General features: G+C 43.2%; 1 protein-coding gene and 1 pseudogene across 3 annotated transcripts in view; one reads left to right on the plus strand and one right to left on the minus strand.

The window, feature by feature from the left end:
• The window catches only part of RPGRIP1 (RPGR interacting protein 1), a 72808-nt gene that overhangs the window by 24088 nt on the left and 38094 nt on the right, over positions 1 to 10626 (plus strand). Inside the window, exons 1-9 of one of the 3 annotated variants that reach the window (XM_025870382.2) lie at positions 7 to 332; positions 2339 to 2499; positions 2932 to 3075; positions 3546 to 3696; positions 5727 to 6179; positions 6342 to 6493; positions 6942 to 7284; positions 8694 to 8878; positions 9155 to 9358. In XM_025870382.2, coding sequence (XP_025726167.2) covers positions 95 to 332; positions 2339 to 2499; positions 2932 to 3075; positions 3546 to 3696; positions 5727 to 6179; positions 6342 to 6493; positions 6942 to 7284; positions 8694 to 8878; positions 9155 to 9358 — 2031 coding nt within the window. In that variant the 5' untranslated portion in view covers positions 7 to 94. Of the gene's footprint in view, positions 1 to 6; positions 333 to 2338; positions 2500 to 2931; positions 3076 to 3545; positions 3697 to 5726; positions 6180 to 6341; positions 6494 to 6941; positions 7285 to 8693; positions 8879 to 9154; positions 9359 to 10626 lie in introns of those variants that run through there. The other 2 variants (XM_073894933.1, XM_073894934.1) reach the window with 2 other exon arrangements.
• LOC112822635 (splicing factor 3B subunit 6-like) overlaps positions 10372 to 10626 on the minus strand; it is a 6391-nt pseudogene continuing 6136 nt past the window's right edge.

Consider the following 10626-nt stretch of genomic DNA (forward strand, 5'->3'; position numbering starts at 1 on the left):
CCGAAGTTCCAAGGCAGTTGGTAAATGACAGTTACAGAGAAAGCACGGACAGAAAAAACATGTAGGGGAATGAATGATGCGCTAGGCCCAGGAGATGCTGAAACTGTGTAATAAAGACGTCACATCACACAGCTTTGAGTATTTATCCAACTTTCTCCTCGCTCCTTACTTGCTTCCCATTTTCAGCATGCTGGACAGCAGTAATCAGCCTCCCTGGAGCACTGAGCTCCTAGGAGAACAGCTACAGCAGAAAGTCTCTCAGTTGCAGGACCAGCTGGACAGTGAGCTGGAGGAGAAGAGGAAAGTCTTACTTCAGCTGTCCAGAGAGAAAGGTAGGTCAGGCTGTGAAGACCTTTCTCAAGTGAGGCATCCTCTGTGTCTGGTGTGAGAGAAGGGACCTTGGGCCAGCATTTCTCCAGTCCTCTCCAATCCCCTCACCTGATCCTATTTTTGTGTGGATCAGAGATAACTAGCGTAAGAACACTGGCAAGCTGGCAGTCAGATCAGATTTACAATCAAGAAAGCATGACACCTACCTTACACACAGAGGTTTTTATATGTAATGAGTTTTCGTTTGAGAGGATGACAACTCTTAAATTTATTGTTTTTATTTATTTATTTGCTTTTTGAGAGAGAGAGAGAGAGAGAGAGAGAGAGAATCTTAAGCAGGCTTCGTGCCCAGCATGGAGTCCAGGGCGAGGCTCAGTCTCACGACCCTGAGATCATGACCTGAGCCAAAATCAAGAGTTGAACAGATGCGGGCGCCTGGGTGGCTCAGTTGGTTAAGCGATTGCCTTCGGCTCAGGTCATGATCCTGGAGTCCCGGGATCGAGTCCCACATCGGGCTTCCTGCTCAGCAGGGAGTCTGCTTCTCCCTCTGACCCTCTTCCCTCTCGTGCTTTCTATCTCTCATTCTCTCTCTCTCTCAAATAAATAAATAAAATCTTAAAAAAAAAAAAAGAGTTGAACGGATGCTCAACCAACTAAGCCACCCAGGCGCCCCGTAAATGTATTGTTCTTAAACATTCACTTTATTTATTGAAAATGCCTTTTATTCTTACCAATTATTTTAGAGGTGACTGGGAGTCTTGCTTTTTGTTTTGTTTTGTTTTGTTTTGTTTTAGCACCTCAAACTGTGAAGCAAATTACTGCTCTTGGTTGCTACTTCCATTTTTCCCGTCTTAACTCTGAATCACAGTAGATAGTTATTCTGAACATTTTTAAATACTGTCAAAGAGACCGTTGTCTCACTTCTTTTTGCTAGGCTCGACTTTAATATTTAGTCATATCAAGGATAGATTTCATTAGATTCTAGTATATTCACATAGAAGAGTGAAGGAAAAGAAATATCAAGAAAAATAGAGCTAGGAACCATAAAGGGATAAAGCTCAGGAGCACATGCTAAGGACCTTGTAGTATATATGAGATACAAAGTATTGTAAGGACTTTGGGATAATCTAATCTAAACTCCCTCCTCTAATGCATGATAATGAAATGATCACTAAACACTGATCACCTTCCTTCCCTGAAACACCCATACCCACCCACCCAAACACAGGCATGCAGAAATGCCCAAATGCCCATTCTCCCTCCCTCCAGGTCAGGGTGGGACTGGGAGGTGTCACAGGGAACCGATAGCATGGAAGTCAGAATGGAGTTGGGGAGATACTGGTTTGGCTGGTGCTAGCAAAAAGTTTGCACTGTAGGGCACCTGGGTGGCTCAGTCAGTTAAGCATCTGCCTTTGGCTCAGGTCATGATCTCAGGGTCCTGGATCGAGCCCTGTGTCAGGCTCCCTGCTCAGTGGGGAGTCTGCTTCTCCCTCCCCCTCCACCTTTCCCCTTCACCTCATGCTCTCTCTTTCTCAAATAAATAATAAATAAATAAATAAAATCTTTTTAAAAAAGAAAAGTTTGCACTGTAGAGGTACCTGGCTGGCTCAGTTGGAAGAACATGCAACTCTTAATCTCATGGTTGTGAGTTCAAGCCCCACATTGGGTGTGGAGCCTACTTAAAGTAAAAATTTAAAAAAGAAAAAAAAGTTCGCACTATCCCAGTCAGTCAAGTGGCTCTGTTTGCTGCTGGTGGTGGTTGTGTTGTTTTTTTTACAGTTCTGCAGGTGTTTTTTGAGTCCCAAGTGTCAGCTCAGTTTACTGGGTCAATAAGCTGGAACCCCTCTGTAGAAATAAGATGAAATTGCTTCTCTAAAGGTAAATTTATAAAATAAATTAAACATCAGTGGGAAAATTTAATTAGCACTTGGTCCAACTTTAAGCTTGATTTCTGATATAACTACAGAGTTTCAACTTTCTGGATGATTTCCCACCCCCCACCCCCCAGCTCAAAACAAGGATCTGCAGCTTGAAGTCACCAATCTGCTTCAGAAGCATAAGCAGGAAGTAGAGATCCTCCAAAATCAAGAGACAATTTCCCAGTCTCTTGACAGGCAATCTGAACCAGCCACTCACCCAGCTCTATTCCAAGAGACCACTCCAACAGAGGTAAGAGCATGCCTAATCAAGCAAGTCCCCTGAACAGAGGGATCCCCTGTATAGAGGGATGTCTGGCAAATACCCCTGGAAGAGACAATGCTTGAGGGCAGTCTTCAGAAGGCCGTGAGAAGGCTGAGAATACAGATAGCTTCATGAGCTCCACACATTTTTCCCACCCTTTACAGCTCACAGCATTTAGAATGCTTTTTCAGACAAGGACTTGCAATGATCTGCAGAAGTGCCAACAAGCTATTAGAGGCTGTGTACCTTACTGCTGCTACTGAACATGAGCGACTAGGGGAGAAAGCCCTTGTGAAGTGCCACAGTCCCCTTTTACTCCTGTTGCTGGTATTTTCCTATTACCAACAACTGCTTTGAGGATAGTTATCACCCTGCCTCTCATATTTCTGTTCCCTTTTACCCATGCTTTTCTCCCGATAGCCCTGTGAACCAAAAAACCAAGAAGAAAAGAAACTGTCCCAGATGCTAAGTGAGTTGCAAGTGTCGCATGCGGAGACCACGCTGGAACTAGAAAAGACCAGAGACATGCTCATTCTGCAGCGTAAAATCAATGTGTGCTATCAGGTGCGAGAAAAGGTGGTACAGGAAGGGGGTAGTTAAATGGGCACTTGGGGACCACTTCCACACTGGGAATTAAGTGAGGCCCTAGTTTCCAGGGCTGTTGCGAGGCGATATGCTGCTCCGTGCAACACAGAATGTGCCGTCCTTTGACACACTGGAGGACTCGCACGTGTCTATGTCACCTTGGCAGTAGAAGCTGGTGAAGGGGCCAGCTAATGAAAATGGCAGCTAATGAAAACCAGGCTTCTGGTTCCAGTTTTCCCAGAATCAGGAAACTGTTATCCTATGGCACCAATAGGACAACTGGTCCTGGAGGAGTCTGTGATGACCCCAGGATTTTTTCTAGTGGATCAGTCTGCCCTGTTAAGGAGATAGCGGAGTCTCCTTCACCCGAACAAGTGCCACCTTTTTATTTGGGCCCTTTGGTGCTGGGCCACTGAGATAGAAAAGTTCAGACGTTATTTTTTTTTCAGGAGGAACTGGAGGCGATGATGACAAAAGCCGATAATGAAAGTAAAGATCAAAAAGAAAGACTGGAGAGGTTGAATCAACTGCTAGACCTCAAGAACAATCGTATCAATCAGCTGGAAGGTATTTTGAGAAGCCATGGCCTTCCGCTATCCGGCAAGTCTTAGTCCTTTGTTCTCATCTTGGACCCGTCACATAGCTAATGCTTGTGCTGCCTCTGTGCGCCTGCCTGGAAGGAGGCCTTTTGCGTCTCGGCAGGAGACACGTCCCTCCTGTTCTTCGTCCTACCGTCTTTGGTGTTTTCACACATGGGTAGCGCCTTCTTTTCCTCTTTCGTGGCAGTGTCTTCCTCTGATTCCTCTGAAGAGTTTCAACAGGGCCCAGTGATTGCTGAATCTGTTTTGAGAATTGAGAGCATATCACTGTCGGCCCCCAGGTTGGCGTAACACACTTCCTCTCTCAAGGTTGTTTCCTCAACCCAGGCCAATATAGAGCTTTATCACTCATCTCTCATCATCCTTTTCTGTGACTTCTCTCTAAAAGTCTCTCAGTTCTTTGTTGCAGTTTGAGGATGTCGATGTGACAGGGCAGCTGGCCAGACACTTATGCAAATTTCACAGTGTGGTACTTCCTTTATTTAGGACAGTCGCTGCTGACCAGGAGCTGGTCTCAGTCTCACCTGTCAAGAATGTTGGCTTTGTTATTAGACTCAGTTTTCAGAGACCTGACTCACACTAACCAAATTCGCCAAAGATCGATATTTAAATCAGAATGTTCATTTATTATTTTATGATAGTGGCTGTTTCATTGCTGCCATGAGGTGGTCTGGAACTAGTGTTCAGGGCAGTCCTCTCTCTGGGAAGCAGAATCAGGAAGCAGCTTACTTAGTGAGTGCGGAGCTAGAGTGAAGGAAGGTGGGTCATGCTGGGGCATGATTTATCCATGCCAGGGCCAGTCTGTTCAAAAAGTCGCTGCCATGTAACAAAGGAAATCCTCCCTTGGATTGAAATTCTCATGTCTTTCAGATTCAGGGTCTTTCTCCTGGGACAGTACAGGATAAATCCTCTTATCTACTTCTGAAGACTTATTTGCTTTAACTTATAGTTCTTTCATTCCTGGTAAGATCAAGGAGTTTTTCATATGTTTACCAGTTATTTATATTGTGTCTTTTGAGAATTGCCTGTTTCTGTCCTTTACCTGTTTCTTGATAGCATTTTATTCATTTGTAGAATTTTTTTATATGCTAAGATTTTTAGCCATGGGCCGTGGAATGCAAAAGTTTAAATCTATTTTAGTTACGTTAATCTTATCAGTTAAGAAACCATTAATCTAATCTTTTTGTACTCCATTTATTTTGGGCAGGAAGACATTCTGATGTGTTCAAAATATTTTTATTCTACTACATTAACTCTCAGTATATGAATTTCATCATCGGCACACATTGTGATGATTCAAATAACTCCCCGATTTGAAGCAGACTATATATCAAAGTTTCTGATTGGTTGGACATGGGAAGTAATGCACAGATTTGATAGATTGTCTTACATATCTTTTCATCCCTTTGCCAGTATTTTCAATCTATTTCCAGTAAGTTTCCTCTCCAACTTTTTACTCCATTACTCTTTGACTTAACAGTGGATTTTTTTTTTTTTTTTTGCCTTCTTATGTTGAAACTAAATTCTTAACAGTGTAGATTCTTATGACTGATCTGGCTGGAAGGGAAATCATTTCTTGGTGGAGCCCAATGTCATGTAGTAGGCACCATGACTATATCTTGGTATTCTCTTGATGGCCCACATCCCAAATTTTTGGAAATACTCCTATGTTGTGTTTCTAGTGCTTCTCTATTGGAATTAACAATTAATTCATAGGACTTTGCTGTAAGATAAAACAATGACATCTGTAGATGAAATTGTGCCTCCAGTGTTTTCCTGAGCTTAGCATTTACTTTCCAATCATTCATTTTGTACCTTATCTCTAAAGCAGGCCTTGGGTTAGTTGGCCGTCAGAAATCAAAGCTCCTGGTTGTCATTCTTTTGCTTTTCTTTTTGAATTACATGGTGTCTCGAAATCATCAACAATTTGGACGTTCATCATGATTTTTATTCTCCTTCTGTCCAACTTATTTTACCCTAAGGAAGAGCTGTCTATGCTTTAATGGATAGGCAGTTTTCTTTTCCCTCTAGAACAGCTCAAAGATGTGGCTTATGGCACCCGACAGTTGTCCTTATGTCTGGAAACCCTGCCAGCTAATGGAGATGAGGAGAAAGTGGACATTTCTCTGCTGCATCGGAGTGAAAATCTTTTTGAACTACACATCCACCAGGCCTTCCTGACATCTGCTGCCCTGGCTCAGGCTGGAGACACTCAACCTACCACTTTCTGCACCTATTCCTTCTATGATTTTGAAACCCACTGTACCCCACTAGCTGTGGGGCCACAGCCCCTCTATGACTTCACCTCCCAGTATGTGGTGGAAATAGATTCCCTTTTTTTGAACTACCTTCGTGGGGCTTCAGCCCAGCTTGATCTACACCAGGCTATAGCCAGTGAGCACCACACCCTTGCAGCTGGATGGATTTGCTGTGAGAGGGTGCTGGAGACTGTGGAGAAAGTCCATGGCTCTACCACACTTACTGGTAAGTGCTGTTGGTTTCCCACAGCTCCCAGGACTAATGTGGAATTTCCCAGAGTCTATAGTTGCTCTTCTGGTGGTTTCCCATTTTCTTCCTCAGCCTTTATTCTTAATCCTTGCCACGCCATCCATATCGTCCATGCCTTTCATGCTTTCTGCTATCCAGGAGCTGGTGGAGAAGACTTCGGGGTGCTAGAATACTGGATGAGGCTGCACTTCCCCATAGGATCCAGCCTACAAGCAGGCAATAAGCGAAAGAAAGCTCAGGCCTACCTGTCAGCCAGTGTGCTTGGAGCCTGGGAGGCGCGGGAGGATAAGGTGAGAGAAAGGATGTGCCCAAGCAACTCAAAGGAGCCACAGCCAAGCAGGTCATGAGAACAGCTCAGTCTTCCACTCTCAATAAGTATTTGCTGAATGTGAATGAAGGAGAAAAACTGTCGTGCCATAACCAATCCAGATTCTTCCCTTGGTCAAGCTTGGGTTTGAAATGAAATTGTACCCTTGGAGCTAGCTGCCTCCCCCCTGCTGTGAACAAACTAGCTTCTCTGTTCCATTCTCTAAGATAAACCTTGAGGGCCAGCACCTCTCTCAAATAACTATCTGCCAGAGCTAGTGTGCAGGCCCAGGAAAGTCATTAGGTTTCTGTGACCCAGTCAGAATTCAGCAGTTCCTTATGTCATAGCTCTTCCTCATCAAGGGTGCTGGGCTTCAGCTACAGGTCTCTCAGGCTGCCCTTTTCCTTCATCCAAGACCAACATCTCTCCAGTCCAGATCAGAGACTTGGAAGCATCAGAATGAGCTGCGGGTGGAAATCATCAGATGCTACGGCCTCCGGAGTCGACAGCTGGGAACCCAGCCCAGTCCATACGTCATGTACCGCTTCTTCACCTTCTCTGACCACGACACTGCCATCATTCCAGCCAGTAACAATCCCTGCTTTAGAGACCAGGCTCGATTCCCAGTGCTTGTGACCTCTGACCTGGATAAATATCTGAGGCAGGAGGCCCTGTCTGTGTACGTTTTTGATGATGAAGACTCAGAGCCTGGCTCGTACCTTGGCCGAGTCCAAGTGCCCTTGCTTCCCCTTGCGCAAAACAAATCCATTAAAGGTGGGAGATCGAGGTTATTACATCTTTATGCTCTCCGCCCAGTGTTGTCTTCGTGTTTTACTTTTCTTTGATTACTTGCTTGGAACAGTCTCTCTTAAAAAACCTGCTGAGAGGATTTTAGAATATGGTCAAGAACAACAGAGCAGAAGACTCATTGCCTCACCAATCCTATGGAAACATTGGCTGCTTCTGCTTCCCACCCCCCCTTTTTTTAGCAACAAAAGCAAGGTTCTTAAGTGGGTAGACCCACCAACCTGAAGTCCATACATCCATCTCTGAACAAACCTTTTCTGACTCTGTAGTGCTTGCCAGTATTTGTGTTTACTTACGGCCTATTGTTTCTTTCTTTCTTTCTTTTTTTCTAAATATTTTATTTATTTGACAGACAGTGAAAGAGGGAACACAAGCAGGGGGAGTGGGAGAGGGAGAAGCAGGCTTCCCGCTGAGCAGGGAGCCTGATGCGGGGCTTGATCCCAGGACCCTGGGATCATGACCTGAGCTGAAGGCAGACACTCAACAACTGAGCTACCCAGGTGCCCCGGCCTATTGTTTCTTAGCACATGACTAGATACAGACTATAAGCTGTGTCCTTAATACTCTCCCATAATTTTCTTGCTTCTTCTAAGCACAAGTTAGACTTTCATGCCACATCATGACAAAGGCAAATTTCTTGGATCTTTTTTTCCCCAATATGGAACTGATGTGAACTTAGGAAGGGTCAACTCTCTGGTTCCGGTATTGGGAGGGTGAGGCAGGGGTGTCTGTGCTCTCGTTACCAAGTATGGTTGGGTCTAGCCAGTACCAATTATGTTTAACAAGCTTCTGGATGTTCCAGAAAGTGTGTGAGGCCTCCCTCCTTCTGATACCACAAGAGCTAAAAAAAAAAAAAAGCCGACACTTTTCTCACAACTCATTCTTTGCCAAAAAGAAGAGGCAATATGGGCCATCTGTTAAATTAATCAGTGTTACAAATCAGAAGTCTGGCATTTAGAAAAAGCAATTTTGCTGAAGTTTTCTTGGCTTTTGTTATTTTAGAAATAGGGACCACTTGAGTGTAGATAATGGTTTCTTCAGTCTACCTAAGGCTTAGCAAGCATTAGGTAATAATAATAATGCATGTTTATTAGCTGGGTGACTGATGACAAGCAAGGTGTATCTTTCCATACGTCTTTTGACTATCCCTTCCTGAAACCTGGAGGTACCCATCTTCCCCCACGAATATTCTAAGTGAATATTAATATTCACGCTATTTTATGTTACTCCTGAGTGTGTTATCATTATGCTTATGTAATGGATGTTAATGACAAACAAAATATGGTAAAATTCAAAATCGGCGAAGAGATGAGGCTCTGGTAAATTCTTGCCTACTTAATGTGATCAGATCTTATTAATGTCTGTTTGTCTCTCAGGTGCTTTTAACCTCACTGACCCTGCGGGGAACCCCAGTGGATTTGTTGAGGCGAAACTGGATTGGAAGTCTTTCTACCTACCCCCAGAGAGCTTCCTGAAACCAGAAGCTCAGCCTGAGGAGAAGGACACCAAAGACAGTTTAGAGATTTCATCTGAAAAGGAAAAGGCTTCTTTTTCTCCCCAGGTAGCAGATCTCCACCAGTCCTGTGGAGCATAGTTGAGGAAAACAGTATTAAAATTGTAGTATAAGAAATGTCTCCTGTGAATGTCACGTGTTCGGCAAACTTATTCTGCATCCCTCGTAGTGCTGTGAGCCTACCGAGGAAGCAAAACCCTGGGTTTTATTGTTGGGAGGAGAGAGAGATGGCATCTCTCAGCTCTGTGGCAGGAGAAGCATGAAGTCTCATGCTAGGCTGTTAAACTCTCATCTTGTAAGGCTGTCTCTGATCCTTCTATTTAGGACCAGATGGCACTTGCTGAGATTCCCATTGAAGCTGGCCGGTATCAAGCTAAGCGAAAACCTCCACAGGTAGGAGAAAGAAAGGAAAGGGAACATCAGGTTGCAAGCTACTCGAGAAGAAAACATGGCAAAAGAACAGGCATCCAAGGGAAGAACAGAATGGAATATCTTAGTTGTAACATCTTAACCGGAAATACACTACAAGTAAGGCCTTAGAAACCCTGCAGAGTTAAAATATGGGTTGTAGGGTCCCCAGATATATTATTCTCAGGTAGAAGCAGACACCCAAGATCAGCAGTAATCATGTTTTTTTTTTTTTTGTGGCCAACATGTGTTTCCTCAAACACAGGTAGTTTAATAAAACTCTGAACTGTTCACTTAATTTCAATGTAATTTAATTCAACAGCTTATGGACTCTGCAATTTATACTGAGAATTTTACCAGTCTACCTCAACTGTAGTCAAAATAAGTTAAAGAGCAAATATTTATTGGACACCTACTACATGCTTTATACTGTCTTTTCTTCATAGGAAACTAAAGTTACAATGTAGCACCTAAAAATATATGAGATTGTAAATATATATTATCACAAGATTAAATAATATGATTATGTTATAATCATGTATATTGTATTGGATAATTACATTAATATATAATTATTAATTTTATGAAAATTATTATAATTATATAATATATATACAGTTGATCCTTGAACAACATGGATTTGAGCTACATAGGTCCACTTATACATGAGGGTTTTTTGTTGTTGTTGTTTTTTAAGATTTTATTTATTTTTTTGACAGAGACACAGCGAGAGCGGGAACACAAGCAGGGGGAGTGGGAGAGGGAGAAGCAGGCCTCCCACAGAGCAGGGAGTCCGATGCGGGGCTCAATCCCAGGATCCTGGGATCATGACCCGAGCCGAAGGCAGACGCTTAATGACTGAGCCACCCAGGTGCCCCTACATGAGGGGTTTTTTTCAATAAATACAGTATTATGAATATATTTTCACTTCCTTATGATTTTTTTTCCTAATTTTTTTTTACAAAAAGTTGTAAGTTTATTCCCATAACATATTCTAACATGTGTCAAAGTTTCAAGCAGGTCCTTTTGAATCTTGAATAAGAAATTAAAACATTCAGCATTAATTAAAAATAAGAGAAGGGTGATGATGGTCATTTATGGGTTTTAGTCTAAAATGAAAATGCAGAAAACCTTTATTTTGGTGGGTATGTGTTGATGCCATATTTCTCCTTGTGAAGCTTCAATTGCTCTTCTTTTTTGTGTCCATCTTCTTTTTTTTTTTTTTTAAGATTTTATTTATTTGACAGAGCACAAGCAGAGGGAGAGAAAGGGAGAAGCGGGCTCCCTGCTGAGCAAGGAGCCTGATGTGGGACTCGATCCCAGGACCCTGGGATCATGACCCGGGCCAAAGGCAGCCACTTAACCGACTGAGCCACCCAGGCGTCCCT

The sequence above is a fragment of the Callorhinus ursinus genome, unplaced genomic scaffold (assembly GCF_003265705.2).
Source record: "Callorhinus ursinus isolate GAN/ISIS: 27379988/994484 unplaced genomic scaffold, GSC_fseal_2.0 scaffold8, whole genome shotgun sequence".
Classification (NCBI taxonomy): Eukaryota; Metazoa; Chordata; class Mammalia; order Carnivora; family Otariidae; genus Callorhinus; species Callorhinus ursinus.